Raw genomic sequence first — 23,318 nt, 5'->3', positions numbered from 1 at the left:
GTGCCATTTTGCAAGGGGGAAAAATGTAACATAGACTATAATGAGTAGTTATGCATCCATCTGGATAATTCTTACTTGGGACACAGTACTAAAATTTAAGGTGGGCTAAATGATGCACAGTTTTTCCATGCATCTGTTTGTTGGTAATCAAGAGAAAGGGAAAACCTCCAAGGGAAATTACAAATACCGTGTCCTGGAGACAGATGTGTATTGTAGTGTCTAAGAAGAGCCATCTCATTACAGTAATAAGTGCCAGGACTGAGCTTTGTCACATTTGAGGAAGGACAGGGAAACAGCAGGAACTCTGGGACAGTGACCTAGAGCTGACATCAAAAGAAGCAGGCTAATCCAATATTGGGCACAAATGCTTGTTAGGAGGCATTTCTCTGGGTTCTCTCCGATTTGCCAAAACTGATCATATCCCATCCTGAACTTATTTGTTCCATCACACAGGTTGAACAGACTATTCAGAATGGTAAATAGAACAGAAACTATAAAGAGAGTGGAGAGATCATGCTACTGAATGTATGGCTTTTTTAAATTAGCTACCTTGGACCTCCATATTGGGGGAAGATTGTGAATTAGACATTCTGTAAATAAAATGAATGTTGTGTTGCTTTTTTTTTTTAAGTATGTAGTCCATAAGTTATTTCTTGTTTGATGACTCTAATGTGTAAAACTGCCTGCATGGTATGTTTTTAGCAACGACCTTTTCTCTTCCTCCTCTTTTTTTTCCCTATTGAGTCAGCCAAGCGATTGAAGCTGCTCCAATACGGAGCAGCTGGAGCCATAAAATTGGCCACAGAACCAGGCATAGGAATCAGTAGAGTGGGAAACCAGTGGTGTCTATTATAGTGGCGGCAGCAGCCATTTTGTTAATTATGATTTATTTTTGTTTCTCCAGAGTTCAGGATTCAGTTTCCTCAGCTTACAGGGGTGCTGACACTGGCCTTCTTTATTCATAATTGTGTAATTACGCTGCTTAAGAACAACAAGAACCAGGAAAGCAATGTAAGTATAGCGTAAGATGTTTGTATCTGCAGATAATGAACCCACTTTGTCTGAGCTGCTTGTTGATGCTAGCTGTGATATACACAGTTATAAAAGAATTCATGTTCTTGCTCCTTTTCCCAAGACTTTTGCCATGCCCCCTAGTTCTGCAGGCTGCATCGCTCACACATATCCTGTTGACTGTGTGAATTGGTGGGGAGCTATCAGGAGGAGCAACTTGTGCATAGTACAAATGGCTACCGCTGGGATCAGAAAACATTGGAGTGTTGCATCTGATTACCCAAGTAAGAGCCATGGAGTAAGAGAGGAGTAATAATATGTAGTATTTCAGTGGATTGAATGCCACAAAAGAATTTGAAATGTTAATGGAGCACGTTTTCCTTGCATGTCCTCTCAACCGGACAAAATGGCTGCCCCCAGAATAAAACATAAACTAACATTGGTGTAAACCATTAACCTGCAGCAGGGATGAGCAACTTAGCTTGCACTGAAGAACACTCTAATTATATATCAGGAGTAGTGGTTCCCAAACTTTTTTCCCCATGGATCACTGGAAAATTGCCAATGGTCTTGGTGGACCATTAAAGTTAATGAGCATAACTAACTTAAATGTAAATGTACTCCCTTCACGTCCATTCCGACTTATAGCAATCCTATGAATAGGGTTTTCATGGTAAACAGTATTCAGAGGGGGTTTACCATTGCCTCCCTCTGAGGCTGAGAGGCAGTGACTGGCCCAAGGTCACCCAGTGAGCTTCGTGGCTGTGTGGGGAGTCGAACCCTGGTCTCCCAGGTCATAGTCCAACACCTTAACCACTATACCACACTGGCTCTCGGTTCATCAATTTCCATCAGTCTGCTTTGAGCTGGACTTAGTTTATTTTTTTCTGCCTGTTGTAAGAATAGTAATGTGCTGTGCTAGATGCTGTGTGATTTTTAATTGTATTTTGATTGCTTCTTTTATTTCTTATATTGTGTTCTGTTGCATTGCAATTTGAATTCTGTGCAGTTCTATAGAATTCAAATTGTAAGTGTTCACAGACATGCCGCAGACCACCTGAATGAAGCTTGCAGACCACTGGTGGTCCATGGACCACAGTTTGACAACCCCTGATCTAGAGAGCTGCTCTTAATTTGCTTATTTGCATGTGATGAAGATAATCTGCATGCCCTTTTCATGGGCATGCTAGATAGCTAATCTGTAGTACTGCATGGACAGCCTTCTCATTCTGAAATTATTATCCTCAAATATGGGAAAGAAAATGACGTGGACAGTCAAAGAGTGAAAAAAGATTATGAAGTTTGGTTTTATTATACTTACCTTTTCCAAACTTCAAGCATATTTGTCATAAAGTTCTTTGTTGTTGTTGTATGCCTTCAAGTCGATTATGATTTATGGCAACCCTATGAATCGGTGACCTCCACTACCATCTGTTATAAACCACCCTGTTCAGATCTTGTAAGTTCAGATCTGTGGCTTCCTTTATGGAATCAATCCATCTCTTGTTTGGTCTTCCTCTTTTTCTACTCCCTTCTGTTTTTCCCAGCATTATTGTCTCTTCATGTCTTCTCATAATGTATCCGAAGTATGATAACCTCAGTTTCATCAGTTTAGCTTCTAGTGATAGTTCTGGTTTAATTTGTTCTAACACCCAGTTATGGTATGTGCAACACTCTCCTCCAACACCACATTTCAAATGAGTTGATTTTTCTCTTAATCCGCTTTTTTCACTGTCCAACTTTCACATCCATACATAGAGATCAGGAATACCATGGTCTGAATGATCCTGACTTTCATGTTCATTGATACATCTTTGCATTTGAGGACCTTTTCTAGTTCTCTCATACAGTAGGGCCCCGCTTTACAGCACTTCGCTTTCCACTAATACAGCAGTTGTGAATTGTAGAAAGGCCCCGCTTTACAGCGCTTGTTCCACTTTTACGGGGTTTTTTTGCCATCGGGCGCCATTTTGGTCAATGTTAGTCAATGGGTTCCGCTTTACAGCGGTTTTCTCTTTACAGCGGGGGTCCGGAACGTAACCCACTGTATGAGTGGGGCCCTACTGTAGTTCTTAACCTTTTAAAAATCCTGCAGAGAAAACTTGTGCGGGGGGGAGGCTCCCTGATCTCATTTTCTGTGTGTAAAAATTATATTTTTATTTGTACAAAGGAGTATTCAATTATGTGAGCCCCCACCTGAAGTTTTAAGCAGCTTTATGTATTTATTTGTTAAATTTATATCCCTCCTTTCCTTCCAAAAGGAGCCCAGAGCAGCATACAAATATAAGCATCTTTAAAAGGTCTTAAAAACAGAATTTCTTAAAAATAGTTCCTATACTTATGCAGACTGGGATAAAGGTATCACCTTAAAAAGCTTATTGAAAAATGAAGGTGCCTGGTACTATACAGTCACAGGTTTGCCACTTCATCTGCTGTTTGCAAGAACTAGGCCCATGGTTGTACTGTTTTCCCCCAATAACTTAGTTAAACAATGCCTTTGAGACACAGCTAAAATCTCCACAATACTGCATATTGATGCCATAGCTCCATGACCTCATGTGGAGGGCTTATTTAGCAAACTGAGCCATAAAATAGCTTTTCTTTGTCAGTCTTCTCTCTCTGTGGTGGTGGGAAGAATAGTCAATGTGTATGATTACGGAAAGAACGTCCCCTATTAACATGCTTCAGTTGATGTGATACTGTGATTGTCACACATGTGCTGTAAAATTGCACTTTTCCAAAATTTGAATTTTGTACAAGTGGATTTTATAACAATTATTTTGCTGTATGCCAATTTCTATGACATCATAATGTCTCTTGAGGACTGGAACTGGAAAAATGATTGAACTGAGCAGCAAAAGTAATCAGAAGTATTGAATACCTTTCATACGTGGAGAACCTAAAAACCGCTGGGTTCTTGAGCTTGAAAAACAAATGACTAAGAAGGGATATGATAGAAACATATGAAACCACGAATGGCTTAGAATTAATAAATACATAATACAAGTTTACTGCTTTGTTTCGTACTGGAATTAAAAGGCACCTCATGAGATTAACACAAAAGCAGTTTACAACATAGGAAACAGTGGCCTGGTGTGAACATCGTGCTAAACTGGAAGTGGCTAACCTTTGACCCTTCAGATGTTGCTGAACTGCAGCTTCCATCATCCCTTTCTTTCACTCATGTTGACACGTGCTGATGGGAGTTTAGCAACATCTGCAGGGCCACAGGTTAACCATCCCTGTTCTAAACCTTAGTTTAGCTGTATGATGAGACCAGGTCAGAGTGAGCCTACGCTTTGTGTGCACTGCCCTCCGGTGTAGCCATGAGGAGGAGTTCAGACATTCTTCCAGTGTTGACTAGCCATAGCTTGTTGTATTGCCTGAACCCAACAAATTCTAGTCTGCTTAAAACAAGTCAGCTTCAAAAGACGAGTTATTATAATGGCCTGTTTGCTTAAACTACAGTTAACACTAAACACAATTTAGGGTTTGGATAACATGAGAAGTTGTGGTTAATCTAAACCAGAAGCAAAAGTTTCCTATCTTGTCCTTGCAGGCACCACAGAGGAGGATCATAGAGTGGGGAGCATTAAATAGCCCCTCCCAAAACTCCCAAAGAACAAAATCTAGAAGCATAATTAATAAAATCAGCAGTAAAAGATCCCCACAGCTGAATGACATGGTCCCTCTAAAACCCTTCTGAAGTGGAAAGTTTTTCACAGCTTCCCAAAAATGTTGAGGTGTGTTCCAGATGTCAGCAGAGGCATAGGACCATCACAGAAGAGACCCTTTCTCTGGGACCTGCCATTCTCACTGACTTAGGTGGCAGACAGACACAGAGGGCCTCTGTTGTAGGTCTTAGATGGCATTTGTTTAAGATCAGTAGGCTATGAAGCTCCCCCCCCCATTCAACACAAGAATATTCTACTTCTATTACTGTTATACTCTTGTGTTTTTTCCATACACCAACCCTTTGAGGCAGGCTGATGATATTTTGATCTTACAAATTTAGGGAACCAAAACTGATTTTTAATATATAGAGAGGTTGTCTCTTACTGTGTAGTTGTCAGAGACAGAATTTGAACCCAAGCTTTCCGAATCAAAGTCCAACCCCCTATCCATCAGAACCACACTAGCTCTTACAATGTTTTCTGAAACTGGTACTAACATTGAAAGGAAACAGTTCTTAACCTGCGATATGGCTAGAATTCAGCCAGTGGGATGCAGTGGGACTAGGGAGAAACGGGTTCAAATCCCCAATCATCTGTGACTGCCAGGGGCCAGTCACCGTATCTGAGCCTAACCTACTTCACAGGGTTCTTATGAAGATTAAAATGGATGGAAGTGAATCACATATGCTGCTTTGAACTCCTTGGAGGGATGGCAGGACATTTTATTTTTATTTATTTATTAAATTTATATCCCATCCTTCCTCCCAGAAGGAGCCCAGAATATAAATGTAATAAATAAGCAAGCCCAGGCCTATTTCTTCTTCGTGTTCCATACATTCTTCCATTCCCTTCAGCAATTTTGAAGAAATCCTGGGGTAGTCATTGGTTTATACCTGGTCTGTTGTTCAGCATGGAGAGCTTTTCCATTCACCAGATAGAAGTTTTCCTGCTGTGTCCAACTCTGAGGATCATCCCATTTCCCTCATTTACAATCCTTGTCATTCTGGATTACAAGCAGCGATCCACAGACCTTTGCAAGCTACTTTATTTGTCCCCCTCCTTCCTTGATCATGTCTTCCATTCCAGCCACCGCCACTGCCCAAGAGCCCTGCATGTGTGCAAGGCATTAGGAGAGTGTGTTTCATAGCCATTGCAGAGATTAGGTGGGAATCCTTGAGTTTAAGGCTGCCTGTCTATTCTTCACATTTTAATTCTCTCCCCCTTCCTTTCCTTGATTCCATCCAAGTTATGCTTACACAATGTCTTGGACCAGAGCCATCATTTTATGATGTGTTTGTACAGTTCTTTACATGGTGGGCTGCTGATCTGTGTCTGGCGTTCTAGACGGTGACGCAATACATTTTAATAACAATAGTCAAGGTTTGGTTTGCTTTGACTCCTACATCCTCCATCTCATTTTTCTCAGCCTTGTAATTGTAAACGGTTGCCTGTGGCAAAGTACAATGGCCTCCAGGCAACCAGGCTCAGCTCTTGGGTTCCCCGCACTGCCTCCCTTTCCTACCTGCATTTCATCTGCCTCCCCCTTTGCTGTAAACACAGTGCTCAGCTAGAAACGCAATACCAGAAGGAGAGGGGAAGAAGGATGTGGGATGAGAGATATACATATTTAAATATTTTTTAAAATCAATATATAATTTTACCTTATAATGTATGTTGTCTGCTGTTTATTTTATTTATATTTTGATTTAAAAAAAACAAACTTGTTTTCACCTTAATCTTTATTAACTATTTTAATGTATATTTTATATTTTTTGTAAACCCCTTAGAGGTTTTATTTACAATTAAGCGCTACAGAAATTCTATTAAATAAACAAAAATATTTTTAGGGCCTTCCCTGTTCTCCTGATTGTAAATTGTTTTAATTGATTTTAATATTGTATTGTAGTGACCAACCCTGGGACCTTGTAATAAAGGGCAGAAAGAAATTCAATAGTAATAGGAGTAATTAATAATTAATAATGAGTAGGGCAGGATGTAGGCGATCATACCTCTGAAGATATATTTGCTAGGCAGGAAGTGTACCGTAACTGTATTGTCAAATGCTTAAGAAGTGCCCCTGGGAAGAGTTTGCAGACCCATAGCTCAGTGGTAAGGTACATGCTCTTTGTGTAGAAAGACCAAGGGTTGATCCCCTGGTGTCTCCACTTAAAGAATCTCAATTATCAGGATTCAGAAGGACCTGTTCCAAAACTAAATAGACAATACCAGGGTATATGGGCTTGGCATGCGCCTGCATCACAAAGGTCCATAAACATGCTTTTTCTGATCTAGTAACCGAAAATGTGTTGAGGGTGAAATTCTGCAGAATTTGACAGCTTACACCAGACACTAATAGACTCTGCTACCTTGCTTGTTCTTTTCTTAAAAAAAAAAGTTTCTAGCCCGTTTCTAATAGCCTCCAGTCAATTTTTCCTAACTGTATACTCCTGTTGTCTGTAGTTGATCCATGTTTTCTCTTGCTCATCACTGCAGCAAAATCCACAATAAATGAAGATTTGAATACAGTTGGATTTAACTTCCAAGTAAAAATGCATAGGATTGTGGGTTGTGTATATATCCATCTGTCTAATCTGAAATAAGCATACTGATTCAATTGCAAGAATCGACTTAATCCAAACAAGTGTGCAGCAGCATTGTGGGTGCTTTTTTAAAATTTTAGCACAGCAAATCTCTTCCACTGCTTGTGCAACTGGGGGGCAATGTGTGTGTATTAGTATTAGAAGCAGCTTCCAATGTGCTACTCTACAATGGTTTAATATAAAAGAACAGTTTTTCTACTTTGAATACAGTCCCTTCCACCTTGATTTACCTATTCTGTTACTGTCATTAGTCCCGTGGGTTGGCAATTGAGTGATGAGGAGGAGGAAGAAGAGACAGACTTGGACCAATGGGAAGGAACCAGTGATGTGCCCCCCCCCCCAGACACAGGTGAGCTTGAAGGCTCCTGTGCTTCTGACAGTGACAACTCTGCCTCTATAGCTCCAGTTACTGCCAGGGAGGCACTGCCCAATCAGGAAGGTGTCTCTCCCCCTTCCCTTTGCCCCCCTTCCTTGCTCACCCCATCACTGCCACCAAGCAGGCCCCCTGAGGGGGCTGTTGAGGACGGGGTCCAGCCGCCCTCACCTCGGACATGGAGGCTGTGGCACCAGCAATTTGAACAAGCCTTCACTGTCCCTCTGAGGAGGAGTGCTTGTCTGCGTGCACACTGTCCACAGTGACAGTCCACACAAGTAGGGAGTCCATCCATCCTTACTTAAAGTCGGTAAGGAAGCGTGTCTGGTTGCTGCAACAACACCTTAGTGCAGTGCAGTCGTGCCTTGTTATTCCTAAAAAAGATGCTGAATCCTGTGTAACCTGTAAGCTAATTCATGAAGTGCTCTGAACTGAAACTTTCCATTAAAACTACTAAAGAAAAGCACACCTCTGAGTTCGTGTCTGACTACAGTGGGCTCAGGCAGGACAGTTACCTTTGGCTGTTTTTTGAAAGAGCTAAAGAGGTTCTGTATGTACAAAAATGTTAAAAGTGCAATTTGCACATTTTTCAGCCCTTTTTTTAACCATGTTTACCCCAAAGTGCATCCCACTGAGTTTAAACGTGACAATTCCCAGTAAGTATGCTTAGGATTGCAGTCTCTGCTTTTTAATTCTATAACCATATTGTACTTTAACACAAAACCAACCTGGATTTCCTAAGATTCTAAGTGGGTTTATGAAAAATAAAACCAGATATGATAGCACTCTTCAAGTATTTGAAAGGTTGTCACACAGAGGAGGGCCAGGATCCCTTCTCGATCATCCCAGAATGCAAGTCATTGAATAATCTGCTCATAACAGGAAGCTAGTTTTCTGCTGAACATCGGGAAAAACTTACTAATTTAGAGCAGTATGACAATGTGTCGGAAGGCAGAGCTGGGGTCCCAATCCCGGGGAGCTGGATCCCGGAGAGTTGGGAGAAGAGTATTCGGATGGATGGCAGAGGGAAGGGGGAGGAACTTCCCCCCCTTTGGAGCGAAGACGAAACAGAGGAACTGCCAGTGATAAGGTCGCTTAGCAACGGGGAGCCTGAGCCCTCCCTGGACATTCTCACGCTTCCCCCTCTTTCAGGCTCAGAGCAAGAGGGGGAAGAGGGAGGGCTGCTCACAGCAGAAAAGCGGGGAGGCAGTTTACCATCAGCCCCTCCCCTATCCCCCATCCTGGAATCGGAAACTTCAGAAGAGGCGGGGGTGATGCTTCCCCCCTCACCGCGCACACGCAGACAGCTGAAAAGACAGGAGAGAAGGGGGGGAAGGCGGGCAGTACCTGAGGGGCAGTTAAGGAGGAGCGAAAGATTGCGCGCCCGTTTGGCCCCTTCTTAAAGAACAGGCGGGAAGAAGTCCCTTGTTCTGTCAACTTTCTCCCAATGCCTCAGGACCTGTATCCCTGTATTGATTCATGAGAAAACGCAGTCTTTGTTTGGACATTACCCTAATAAAACACGAATTAACTACAGCCATTGGTCTGGTTCCTGAGTCACATCCTGGGCCTGACACAATGGAACCAATTAGCTAGGCAGATGATGAGCTATCTAACACTGGAGGCATTCAGGAGGCAGCTGGACAGCCACCTGTTGGATATGCTTTAAGCTGGATTCCTCCATTGAGCAGGGGGTTGGACTCGATGGCCACATAGGTCCCTTCCAACTTTTCTATGAGTAGAGCAAAACATAGGACATAGAAATCAGCCCATGTGCATAAAGTGTCACTTGTAATCCTTTAAGGCAGAGATGGTCATATACCCTGCACAGCAAAACCCCAGATTAGCTTGTTATTGCCTGGGAGGATATCATAACCCAAGGGATTTATGTGTAGCCCAGAGTGACTTACTCCAAGCACAGCACAGAGCTGGAGGTTCCCAGTTCTGATCCCAGCTCTCCTCCCCTTTTTATATTTATGGGATTCAAGCCAGTTTCCCAGCTCCCACCCTCAGAAGAGCCTTTCTCCAACCCTTGAAGCCACTATGCTGTTTTGCAGTCATTTAATCTGTGGTTGTGACAAAGTAGATGAAGCTTCACCAATATTAATGAGCTTTCCCCTGCCCCATTGTAGCTCCCTGAGGAATAGCTTAATGAAATTTGCAAAATTTCATCAAGAGGTAATCATTTGGGAGCTATTGGTGAATCAGGTTTGCCTACTGAAACATTTATTATTATTATGTCATTGTTGTTGTTGTTGAAGAACTTCTTTTCCTTTCTTTTCTTTCTTTTTCTTTTTTTAACTAAGGATCCGGTCCAAAATCCCTTGATGTCTGAGAGAATATGATGATTTAATTGATTTAAGATTGCTTCTTTCCTTTTAATGTTTTGTTGTTGAGACTGTACAGCAGTCTTTTTGCGGAGTTGCATTATTACTGCATGTATTTCAGGAAAATGTCATCTCAAAATATCATCAGCCAACATAATTATTAAAGTTAAAATTAAAAAATAATAGTCTGGTCTCACTTACCCTGAGGAAGTGAGGAGACATCAGATCACATGCTTTCATTAACATTAGTTAATGCCAACAAGGAGCATCATATGGTTGAGGTTCTGTCAAATTGTACAGTTTGGTCTTATATCTCACACCAATATTCATAATTAAACAAGCTGATTCTTTTTGTTGCTTTTTTAAAAACTACAGGTCAGAGATCTTTCCATTGCCTATTTTCTGGTGGGTTTAACTTATCTCTATGTTGGGGTGTTAATCTTTGCTGCTTTTCCGTCTCCGCCATTGCGTAAAGACTGCATAGAACAGGTAGGAAGGAACTTGATTGCATACTGAATATGTTGTAAGTTGCTTAGAATTGGTGCTGCCGCTTCCCATGTCCTTTTTGTTTTTCCTCCATGTGCCTTTAAGTTGACTCTAAACTCCTTAGTAGAGACACTGCCACCGTTTGATGCCTTTCTTGGCACAAAGCCAGAATTGTGGACAACAGCGCACATAAACAATGCTGGATTTGTCTAGCTAAGGCTGTATTGGCAGAAGTAATTAGAAGTTGGCACCAATCTGAAATACCCATGTAATACTTGTAACATTTGCACTCATTTGGTGGGAAAACATGTTGGGGTGGAAACAACACTGGGTTAGTTTCCCAAACTATGAAGTGGTTTGGGTGGTAATATCTTGGCTTAACAAGCTGAGATATGAACAAGCATTTTCCTTGCATGCGGCTAGTTACTAGCATCAGAGCAAGCCAAATTCTTTGTTTTAAAAAGTTTTTTTATTTGGTTTTCAAACAACAAAAATAAACGTCAGAACCGACATCTAATATTTCACTGTGATTAGCCTGCTAAAAAATTAGCCTGCAAAAAATTCAGATTATAGCCCACATTCCAGACAAGCAAGGAGGTTCTTAAACCACAGTTTGAAGTTTGTTTAAGATCTTGGCTTGTTCCAGATCTGGTAACAATATGATCCCGGTTCAAATGAAACAGGACAGTATGGTACATTAGAGACATTCTTGTTTGATCATGGCTTACATGAAGGGGCTGCATGCACGAGCAAAATGTTATGTATCTCAGCCTGTCAAAGTGATATGATTGCTTGAACTGTTTCTGTGTCTGTTCCTAGTACTAGGTTGCGTTTGGTATAGGAGCATGCTCCTGCATATCCACAAACAAATCCAAAACCGTATTGCCCGTGAATCTGAAAAAATGACAACACAGAGAATATTATGTGGAGGATCAAAATAAGAGGTCGCACCAACAGAGGAGTATTGCTGGCCAGTGTGATTTGCAACAGCCAGGCAGTCTCCTTTCTCTGATTCAAGCATAAGACTTGCAGTCTGCAGCTAGCAGAGAATAAAGGGACCAAAGTCCCCTAGTTCACTTGCATTGAGTTAGAATAATCTATTGTTGGCTTCCCCAACCTAGTGCCCTTCAGGTGTTGTTGGACTCCAATTCCTATCAGCCCCAGTCAGCATGGCCAATGATCAGGAATGGTAGGAGTTGTAGTCAAACAACACCTGAAAGGCACTAGGTTAGGGAAGGCTGATCTAGCCAGATCCATAGGATTCAAACAAATACCTGAGGTGATGAAGAATGGTTGGTTTGCTTTGGCATGACAGCCATTCCTTGAGCAAAGGTTGTAAGCTCATGATTTCCTGGTTTATACCGTATCTAAAAGGAATTTCAAAGCAGGCGACAAGCAAGGATCTTGCCTGAGCTAAGCCAGACCATTCACACTGCCAAACCAATAGTCCTGTGATGGTCTTTGCTACTTTAGCTGTTCAGGTGAATCCATCCTCCATCTAGATCTAGAAAGTATGAAAATTGAATTTATTTTCATATGAATTTATTCATATGAAAATGCAAATATAGCGTAAACTTGAGAATCGCTGTGAGTGTGTGTATGTGCAGAGTTTGAGTTCCTGCTATGTGTATTAGGACTTAAGCAAATGGCAACACTACTACATATTTAGGTAGAGTGCTCTTGCACTTATTCTGTTTGTGGGTTTCTCAAAGGCATCTGGTTGGACGGCCACTGTGAGAACAGGATGCCGGACTAGATGAGCCACAGGTCTGATCCAGCAGACTCTTCTTGAGTTCTTATTATTGTAGCATACAGCACACCACTAGGACATCTGTGGGTCTTTGAATATAAGAAAAGAAGAGAATCTGCCCCAGGTAGTGCTTATATGCAGGCTCTGTATTCACTTTTTAAATTCAAGGAACCAAATTACTGTGGGTAATTGTGGTTACTCCTGGGGTGTTTGTCATTTCAGTTTGAGAGAGTAGATATTAACTGGGCATAAGTCTCTCCATTATTGAAAAGAATATCGTATGGATGAGGCCACTGTAGGGCTTCCCAAGGCTTATCCTATGCTATCTGTATCTATGACAATTATTATTGTTAATTTAGAAATCTTCCTTGTGAATAATTTTGGGAGGAGAAGAGAACACACAGTGCATCACATCCACCATTGTTGTTGTTTCATCAGCCTTTTTTTCTGTTAGAATTTTTTAGACAACTTCCCCAGTAATGATATCATGTCCTTTCTTGGAAGAATATTCCTGCTGTTCCAAATGGTAACTGTGTATCCACTGCTTGGCTACTTGGCACGAGTTCAGTTATTTGGACACATCTTTGGAAATGCTTACCCAAGGTAAAGATTATTCCCTTTGCACGCCTCTGTCTTCTGCCTGACAACCATCACCTCCTTTCCCGGACATATTGTCACTTCTCACTCATACATCTGTAAAGGCAAACCTTTGGTACTGAGCAAAATGGTGGCTCTCCACTTGAAATCCTTTTGCAGCCCAGGAGGTGCAAAATGTTATGGAGGAATTTCAAGGAAGTGATCCAGTACCTGCTGAATCTTATCAGTTGCTGCTTTCAAGACCACCTTGCTGGCCCTTTAAGAGTGGCAGGTGATCGGAATGTGAGTGGGGACAAGTCTTTCTGGTAGTATAATGTGATGGAGTTCCCTGTATCAGATGCTGGAGCTGCAGTACTGTTGCCTCTAAAACCATTTTGTAGGTGCTTGCCAGCCAATCAGCTGATGAGCCCTTTTCATGTGTTTTGCTGCTGCTGCTTTTCTCCCTTCCTGCCCCCTCTTCCCTGAATCGTACGTGCATTCATTGAGCACCTGAACAGGGCTCCCACCAGACTTTGTACTGAGCATATAGAGGAGCAGCAACTAACTTACGAAAAGGGCTCGAAGGTCTAAGGTGATATTGTTAGCATAAAGCACTTACTGCCACTTCTTTATAGCACCCATCTATCCTTGGAAACAAATGTTCCAAACCTGTTCCAAAGGTAGAGCTCCTTTACAGGTGAGCCTCTTTCCTTTTTGCCTACTAAGCCCTTATGGGTCATTCTTACAATAAGAATCTCAGGAACATATTGCACACCTTGATTATGGAGGTACCCCAAGGGATTAATAGCAGTCTTGTAGACCCTTTTGCCCAGAGCCAGCTGCCTGCAACAAAGTTAGGAAAGTAACGGAAAAAGCCCAGGGAATCTGATTGGAATGATTTTGTTGGATAAGATGTTCTATAATTTTGTGTTATGGTAGGGTCATTTTTGTTTTGAACATTAGGAGAAACATCTCAATGGTAAGAGCAGTTTGACAGTGGAACTAGCTATCTAGAGGGGTGGTGAGGTCTCCCTTGCTGGAAATCTCTAAGCAGCCATCTGCTGGGGATGCTCTGCTTTTGGATTTGCAGCACTGAGCAGGGGGTTAAACTAGATTACCTACAAGACACCCTCCCCCATCCTCTGATGCTCTGATGTTGAACAAGAAATTTAGATAAAAATTTAATGGTGGCATAGCTGCAAATAAATTATTATTCTAGCATAAGAAGGGCCTTCCTGCATCAGGTCAGAGGCCCATCTAGTCCAGCATACTGTTCTCACAGTGGCCAACCAGATGCCTGTGGGAAGCTCACAAGGAGAACTTGAGCACAATAGCACTCTCCCCATTTGCGATTCCCAGCAGCTGGTATTCAGAGGCATACTGCCTCCAACAGTGGAGGTAGAACACAGCCATCATGGCTAGTAGCCATTGATAATTGTATCCTCCATGAATTTATCTAATCCTTTTTTAAATCTATCCAAGTTGGTGGCCATCACTGCTTCCTGTGGGAGCGAATTCCATAGGTTAACTGTGCACTGTGTGAAGAAGTACTTTCTTTTGTCTGCCCTGAATCTTCCAGCATTCAGCTTTATTGGATGTCCATGAGTTCTAGTGTCATCAGAGAGGGAGGAAAACTTTTCTCTGTCCACTTTCTCCACACCATGCGTAGTTTTATACACTCCTATCATGTCACCTCTTACATTTTCTCCAAACTAAAAAGCCCTGAATGTTTTAAACTTTCCTCAGGGAAGGGTTCTGCATTTCCCCCCCTTATTTCTTCCAGAATGGACCTCAGGTAGCATACATGGGTAGCTTCCCACCCAGGCACTGATCATACCCAGGCCTGCTTAGCTTCAAGACCGTTTTTGCATCATTTGCATTCAGACCCATTTCCTGGCTAAAATTACTTGTCACTAAAAATAACCAACCTTTCTGTGGTGTTTATGCAGGTGGTCATGATTTTTACAATTGGCACAATGTGGTGATAGCTATTTGCAACCAATATTTGTTGGCAGTATCTGTGAAGAGCATGTATGTAGCCTTTATGTATGACTAGAAAAGGATTTCAGAGGTGATATGTCCAGCCTTTTGACTTGGAATATGACTTGGAATATGATTTTGCCAGACCTGATTGCACACTCTTTATCATGTCCACTTTAAATCTATGCACAAACATTTAAAAACTGTCATGCAGCTATCTTCAGACTTCATTTTCTTGCTTCAATGTTTTTATCGTGCAATGGAACCCATCATAAATGTTCATTTCTTCCTCTTTAAACTCTCAACATCTTTCTTACCAGACAGTCTGCCCTGAATCTCATGTTCTTTGAAATTCAGAGTGAACATTTTCTTTTAAGACCTAGAATGTACTGATGTAGAAACTGCTATTTTATCGCTCTTGGCAACAGAATTCTAGAAAAGATATATAAAAACCAGACAGACTGTATTTTAACTCCAAAACTGAGTCTCACTATTTGGCAATAAGTTCAGTACCCATTTCATTTATATTTAAGGAAAAATTAAGCAATTTATCTGCTGCTCAGCGACACTTTACTGACAACTTACTTTTGTTTAGAAACACATTATTCCTGGGTTGTTTTCCTAAGTGGGGTCTGTCAGCTGTCCAAAAGTTTCAGCTTTATCGGATGCCAAGTATAAGAGTCTGCTTCCTGTTTGGGATGGGATAATTAGTGTATATTACACCCGTGCCTTGGCATCTGTACAGGCCCCATTATGGTATTCAGACCCAGTTTAGACTGGTCGGTATATAGCCTTTCATGGCTTAGACCCAGCATCTCCTCTATGTCCTAGCCTAAATGCTAAGGTCTACTAAGTGCATGCTTATAACTAGGCCTCCTAAAGGTGTCTTCCTAAAGTACCCCAGTACCCTGCAGTAGTGAGAAGCATTATAATAAATAACTCTGGCATTTTGCTGCCCTTACACGTTACCCAGTATCTGCTGCTTGAGGCAGACCCTGCGCTTAACTATTCTATTCATGTACTGGCAACTGAGGCATTCTAGGAGGTGTTTTTGATGAGTGCTGCACAACGATCTCTCCCCTCTTAGAGGCTTTGTATCCCACCTATCCTCCAAGAAGCTCAGAGTGGTGGATTTAGCTTCATACCAACCATATGAAGCTGCCTTCTCACTGTGTTGGACCATCTGGTCCATCTTACTCAGTACTCTCTACTCTGACTGGCAGCACAAAGTCATAGACCTTTTTGATCTAGAGATGCCAAGGATTGAACCAATTAACTTTTACACACAAAGCATGTGGACGGCCACTGAGCTGTGCTCTGTCCCAAATGAATGAAGCTGGTTAATCTGTGACACAGTGATTTGCTCAAGGCCACCAACTTGAAAGCTGCATGTGTACACAAACCTGGGCTTGCCATTCCAAGCCAAACACATTGGTTGATCAAAAACCCATACTGGGATATCTTTGGAAGAAGCATTATAAGGGCTTTCTATTTGAGCTGGCTTGAGTGAAACGAAGAAAAGCTGGCTGAAAGATTTGAAGTTCTATTTATTATCTTTATAACCTTTTTCCCCCTACTGGAAGTGCCCAAGGTAGCTAACAGACTGTTATGTTCGTTCAGTTGAATTGCCACTCAGCATTTTATATTGATCTATTTTTCAGGGTTTTTTTTTTGTTACCTAGTGTTTGGGTGGGTGATTTGGGCTATAGATGTAAGGAGGGGGAAAACACTTAAGCCTTTGGAGATGAGATGAGCAGTCTATCAAGTGTTGCTGCATATTTTGATGGACTTTGTGTAGAAGCTTCTTGCAAGTCACCTGGGGAACTCTTCTGGGATTTATTTGCTGATAGAAGAAAGTGTTCTGAATGGAAGCAGACAGCTGTTTATTATTTATTTATTTATTTATTTATTGCATTTTTATACCGCCCCATAGCCGAAGCTCTCTGGATGGTTTACAACAATTAAAAACATTAAAAACAAATATACAAATTTAAAAACACATTTTTAAAAAGCAATTTAAAAACTAGCAATTTAAAAATGCTAAAATGCCTGGGAGAAGAGGAAAGTCTTGACCTGGAGCTGAAAAGATAACAGTGTTGGCAGCAGGCGCACCTCGTCAAGGAGATCATTCCATAATTTGGGGGCCACCACTGAGAAGGCCCTCTCCCTTGTTGCCAGACTCCCAGCTTCCCTCCGAGTAGGCACCTGGAGGAGGGCCTTTGATGTTGAGCATAGTGTACGGGTGGGTTCGTGTCGGTAGAGGAGTTCCAGCTGTTGCAACATACCCTAATCTATTTTGGAACATGGCTTGGACACTGCTCTGCCAGGACACCTAATCTTCCTACCACACAAGTCCTATTTGAAATAAAGGTGCATACAGATGAAATACAAGAAGAGGGCTCAAAATGCATTCCCAGTGCTGTGACACTTTTTTAAAAATGCATTTGTGTGTATAATGTACCTGTGAATAGAACACTGGCATATGCTCTTCCCTGCTAGGCACTGGCCCTGTTTCTGCCTCCTCTTGCCAAACAGTTCAACTCTCCCAGCCAGGAGAATGTTGCACCTGTTTCAGTTTCTCCCAGCAGAAGGAGAGGACGTGCATTCTCTCCCAGTAGCAGGAAGAGAAGATATAGTGAGCAGGGAAAGTAAGTGCCCCACAGCTTAGCACCTGAGATGAAAGCATCACAGTCTCCTTCTGTCATGGGCAACTGGCTGCAGGGCAGTTCATTCCACAGCAGGAGGAGAGGTGGAAGAGGAAAAGATAGTAGCACTAGTGTTCATCAGCTAGTGGAGAAGGGCATGTTTCAAAACTTCATTCGCTGGTGTGCTAGACTCACAGCCTTTCCCAACCTTTGGGTTCCTAGATGTTGCTGGACTATAGTTCCCATAATTCCTAACCATTGGCCTTGCTGGTTGGGGCTGATGGGGGTTGTAGTCCAGCAACATCCAGGGACCCAAAGGTTGGGAAAGGCTGTAAGAGTAACACTTGCTTTTAAAAAGCCTTGACCGTCTTTTTATATATTTCATTTGTAGTCTTGCATACTAGTTATGCAGTGAAGTTGCTTGGTAGGTCTCATCTCTTAGATCTATGCCTAACCTATGAACACCCTCCTCCCTTGTCCCAGACCCACTAACTGCTTTAACTGATAAATCCCAATGGCTCCTTTGCCCTCCAGTAGATTTCCCCTCTCCTCAAACCTTAACATTCTGTCTTCCAAGCAAATCACCCCACACCCCACCAGCCATTCAGCCCTGTTCCCCTCACAGAGTATAATTTTCAGAGTGGTTTAACAGTCAACCATCTTTTCAGAGTATGATATTTCCTAGGCCTTTCCTGAAGCTTTTTTTTTACACAATCTTTTATTTTGCACGTAGGTGTGCATATTCATTGCCCATGATCCAGATGTCTTCCCTTAGGAAATTGCTTCTGCGTAAGGGATATAATACTTTCCCAGCATTCAAAACTAGAATATTCTGGGGAAATGTTATTCTTCTCTGGTCCTAGCTTATCATTGGGGTTTGTAAGCATTGTATAACATGTGATTGTGTGAGTGTCATGGGCTCCAGCTGAATAGTATTTATGATGTGACTTCAGGGTTGATGACACACAGTAGCTCCCCTTCCCACCCGGACTGACTCAGTTTATGAATGCTTGGTTTTAATACTATAGCACCCATGTGCTTCCCCTGGTATACAGATGTAAAGTGAAATTGGTCATCCTATGTATACAAAACTGAAGACAACAATGCTAATATTGTTGCATGCAGCATTGCCTTGGACTTCATCTTCAGCTCTACGGAGACTTAGTTTCCACATATATCTGATATTCTCAAGTGCCTGTTTTGGCTAAGTCAGTTTTGGTACCATAGCACTAGGAGGCTTGTTTGGTTTCTGTAGCCCTGGTTGTGTGATGAGAAGGTGTTTTCACTAAAAAAATAATAACGGCACGGAAGATCTGGTATTGCTATCCCCTGCAGTTGGGGGGAGCTGTTTTTGCTAATAATATAGAAAAGTCCGTCAAGACTTGCAAGTTTCAGGATCCGCTTCTGCAGATTTTTCCTAATCCTTATTGTTGATTGCTGTTTCTCACCATTTTCTCAGTAGGCATACTGTCAAAATCTTGACTGACTGCTGCAATTGACTATATCTAATTTTTTTAAAAAGTTCTTTTCTTTAATTGAAAAATGTTTCTGCCCATCCCCAACTGACAGTTTCAGTATTTGACAACCTCTAATTCTTTTGGTGTAACAGTCGCATCATTTATATATTTTCTGACCTTGCTATGTGTTTGTTTTAGTACAGTTACTGCAACTTATTTACTATTCATCATATTTACGGCTTGGATCTATTCACTTTGACCAAGCATTGGTGGATTTCTTTATTTCACTAATTTCCTTAATTCCATTCCAACCAGTTGTGTCTCATCTCCTAGATCAGCCTTTCCCAACCAGTGTGCCTCCAGTTGTTGTTGGACCACAACTCCCATCTTCCCTGACCATTGGCTATGCTGGCTGAGGCTGATGGGAGTTGTGGTCCAACAACATCTGGAGGCACACTGGTTGGGAAAGGCTGTCCTAGATCATAAATAAAAATGAAGTTGAATGTGGGCCTCAAAGCAACACGGTTCATTGGTCTGATTTTTAGCCATTAAATTGTGTGTTTCTGCCAGTGTGAGACTAGACATAAAACCAAAAACTACCTTTGTATTTGAAGAGGAGAGTGGGGGAGAGAATTAAGTCTTTATAGGTCTTAATACATTGCATTAATCCAAAAAAGTGAATTGAACTCTATGTGAGGAAAGGATGTGCTTTTTTTGTTCTGATATTTACAACAGAACCTGAGAGAAGTTTTTCCTATGTACATTTTCTTCCTTCTTTTTAAATATCAAGACCTACAGTTTCTAAGCATGTGTCCTTCATGGTTCTCCAGAAGTTTCTTAATCAGTATTTTAAACAAGGTAAATACTTTGTTTGCCTTAAGAGATTGACCTTGATCAGAATGTGAAAATTCTCCAAAAAGTTTATTTTTGTAGTTAGAAAATTCAGAGGAGTACAATAACCTTTGCATTTATACCTCCAAAGTTTTAGTTTAATTAAAATTGTTCCTAGCCGTGAGCCCTGCAAACCTAAACATTTGTTTAATCTATCAAAATGCTTAAGATTTGCTTTGTGTATATGTATTTAGTGTAATGCTTTCCACTCTTCTGAAGATTCTTTCTCTGGTACTCGTTAGTCTGCTTGAGCAGCTCAAATCATTTCCTGGATCGAAAGCACAACTTTTCATGTGGGAATTCTGTTCTAGAGTGTGTAACTCTTTGGTTTTTAAGTAGTTGGGGAGGTTGTTGTTGTGTTCTGCTTTCTTTTTTTCATCTTAAGCGTGCCAAAAAAAAAAAAAAAATTGGACTGCAGCATAGTCCACAAGCTACATTGTTTTCAGAAGAATTGCTAAATCGTACATACTCCATTTGAGAATTAGCTGAGAGTCCAAACATTAAGGAGAACTTTTTAGGATCTGGCACGGTGGGTTCAGTAGATGTCAGGCTTGTTGCAAGTAAAATTAATTACCTTTAGCAGATGAGTCATAAAAATGGAAAGATTTTCATGAGCTTACAGAAGCTAATAAAGAATGTTGTTCTTGCAGCAACACACAATGTAGATGACTTGATTTTTCTCTTCTCTTACAGTTTCTTCCATGTGCTGGTTTTGAATATAGCGATAGTAGGAGTTGGAGTTGCAGTGGCCATATTCTACCCTAACATAGGGTGCATCATAAGGTACTCTTGCATTTTGTTATTACACCATTGAAATGGCTTACTGAAGGCACATATAGTCAGTTGCCTAAAATGCTTATGTTAAGCCTGTAAAAGTTGCAGCCAAAGTTGGTATTTGGTCAGGGTAGACAAAGAAAATAAATGATTCTTATGTCTTGTCTGCACATGCAATAGAATGAGATGGCAGAATCATTAAGTAGTAGAGTGGACTGTACCATTTCAGTCTGTTGGTGGGGAGTGCCATTTCTTAATGCTCGCTGGCATGAAATGACTAACACATTGACGGGGGGGCACCCCCTGTGGAACTAAGTTTTTACTTGCAAAGAGCTTTTCCCTTTCAGGAGCTTTCAGAAACAGTGTGGCATATACTCCACAAACTCCATTGGAAAAGGGCTGCCAATCTTGAACTATATAACTCTATGCAAACACCATTTGATGCAGTAGAGCTCCTCTAAGGGCTTGTACAGACCATGGCCACGATCCAAGAAACTGTGCTATGAATTTCTGTCTGCCAAAAAGGAGTTTGGGGCTTCTGTTCCTCAAACATCAGCTCCTCATGCCACACAGCAAACCACTTTGGAAACTGAGGAGTGCTCCAAAACAGGCTGTGACATGGCACATGGAGAAAATCTGCTGATCAAAGTCCAAATGCTGCTGGGCAAATGCAAGTCCTTAGCTTAAAAAGCTCCTTGGACACCTACCAATTTGATTCCACCCACTTTTGTCTCTAGCCCCACCCGCCATTGGCTTCTGGCCCTCAGATGATTTTCCAGAAGGGAATGTGGCCCTCTGGCTAAAAAAAGTTTCCTCACCCCTGCCATAAGAGTAGAAAGGGGCAACTGATAAGATGAAACAGAAAGGATCAGTATATTGTTCTGGCCATAGCAGCAATTTACTATTGAGCCAGACTTCAACTACTTCTTTTGTTTTTGTGGGTTTGATGGCTGGTTTTGTTCTACGATAAAATTTCTAAGTCAGAAATCCTACACCCACTTTCCTGGGAATGAGCCCCAGTAAACCCAGTGGGACTTCTGGGTAGACATGAAAAGGATTGCTCTGTAAAAGGGTTAAGATGAAATCTTTGTTTTTTTCTCCCAATCAGGTATTCTGGAGCAACTTGCGGCCTAGCTTTTGTATTTGTGTATCCATCACTCATCTACATGATCTCTTTGCATCGGGAGAATCGGCTGACATGGTTGGCGCTAGTTGTTCATGTTATGATAATCCTTCTGGGAGTGGCTAACTTAATTGCACAGTTCCTAATGTGAATATAAATCTTGAGCTCAAGTTTTTTCTTTTTAAAGAGATGCAAAAAGTTACCTTGTATAAGCTGTAGATGGCGTACCTATGGGTGTTTGCTTTTTCCAAAGAAAAGCTGTACTTTAAAAAAAAAAAAAAAAAACTCTTCAAGAAATGGATGGTGCCCTTTGGAACATAGTACAGCATAGCAAATTGAACAGGCCCAGTGAATTTCTGATGCAATGTCAAGTAGAAGTGCATTTGTAACTAATTAAGATTAAGAGAAATGCATATTTTTTCAAATGGAAAAAGCCATCTAAGGAACTTTATATATAGAAAGGGTTGGTTGTAGACTGCAATACTTTTCTTGCAGCATAAGAGAATTAAAGGACTCTACCGATCTTAACATTCTACACCCTATTTTACACAAGGGTGTTATGTTATGTTCAAATAGTGTTATACAAGTGGTTTGAGACATTTTACAGGTGTGGTGTAGTCAGGGCCGGTGCTATCATTAGGCCAACTAGGCAGCTGCCTAGGACGCAGACCTCAGAGGGGCGCAGTACTGACCTTTGAGGGGCATAGTTTTATACAGATTAGTTTTTTTTAACCCTTGGAAAAAATGCAACTAAAATAAATTTAGCAGTTTCAAGTTTTGTGCTTTTCATTTTTTCTACAAGACATCTGTTTTTGAAAATTGAAGTTAGCAATTTTTTTGGGGGGGTGCAAGTAGTTAGCTTTGCCTAGGGTGCAAAATAGCCTGACACCGGCTCTGGGTGTAGTAGTTAAAGGTGCTGGACTGCAACCTGGGAGAGCAGGATTTGAATCCCACACAGCCATGACGCTCACTGGGTGACCTTGGGCCAATCACTGCCTCTCAGCCACAGAGGGAGGTAATGGTAAACCCCTTCTGAATGCCTCTTACCATGAAAACCCTATTCGTAGGGTTGCCATAAGTCGGAATTGACTTGAAGGCAGTTCATACAGGTGAAATGTAGCACAGATCAAATTCCAGAACATAACTTTTTAAAAAGCTGTATCTTTGTTCTGTTGCCTTTTAGAAGGACTTTGTGCTTGAACATGGACTGTTGTACAACAGTTGTATAAACATAAGAACTCTTTTTTGGTCCTGGGGCAGGGGAAACGTGTTTTACCCTCCCTAATTGAGAAATAAAAAAATTATCTGTAAAACTCTATGACGTGCACTTGAAGGCAAATTTGGGGGAAACTGAGCCTTTTGAACCAGAACGTTATTTGCGGGGGGTGGGGGAGAGAAGGTTATGCATGTGTGTGCACCAGTGTTTGGCCACAATGTTCTTCAGAAATTTCCAGCCAAAAACTGGTTTGACTTTTTAAGCCAGTACTGGGCAATCCTATACTTGCCATAGGCTGAGTTGCTGGTGGAATGGCTACCGAATCCTAAATGTACTCAGCCCCTGCAGATGGGAGTAAAATGTATGAAAACAGTGGAAAATAAGAGGCACACTTCCAGCAACCCTGGAAGCATCACCATAGCCTCTAGCAGTACT

At 41.5% G+C, this 23,318-nt stretch overlaps 1 protein-coding gene across 7 annotated transcripts in view; it reads left to right on the top strand.

Annotated features, from left to right (window-relative positions):
- The window catches only part of SLC38A9 (solute carrier family 38 member 9), an 85,955-nt gene that overhangs the window by 53,910 nt on the left and 8,727 nt on the right, over nucleotides 1-23,318 (top strand). For 3 of the 7 annotated variants that reach the window (XR_009761478.1, XM_061618160.1, XM_061618170.1), the window contains exons 11-15: nucleotides 905-1,011; nucleotides 10,361-10,474; nucleotides 12,676-12,824; nucleotides 20,464-20,553; nucleotides 21,653-21,745. Coding sequence is in view for 6 of the 7 variants with exons in the window: in XM_061618160.1 (XP_061474144.1) it covers nucleotides 905-1,011; nucleotides 10,361-10,474; nucleotides 12,676-12,824; nucleotides 20,464-20,553; nucleotides 21,653-21,745 (553 nt within the window). In the remaining variant the exon portion in view is untranslated. Of the gene's footprint in view, nucleotides 1-904; nucleotides 1,012-10,360; nucleotides 10,475-12,675; nucleotides 12,825-20,463; nucleotides 20,554-21,652; nucleotides 22,984-23,318 lie in introns of those variants that run through there. The other 4 variants (XM_061618183.1, XM_061618155.1, XM_061618203.1 and 1 more) reach the window with 2 other exon arrangements.

Source organism: Rhineura floridana, chromosome 1 (assembly GCF_030035675.1).
Source record: "Rhineura floridana isolate rRhiFlo1 chromosome 1, rRhiFlo1.hap2, whole genome shotgun sequence".
NCBI lineage: Eukaryota > Metazoa > Chordata > Lepidosauria > Squamata > Rhineuridae > Rhineura > Rhineura floridana.
The sequence above is the reverse complement of the archived record's forward strand: the minus strand, read 5'-3'. Positions and strand labels throughout refer to the sequence as shown.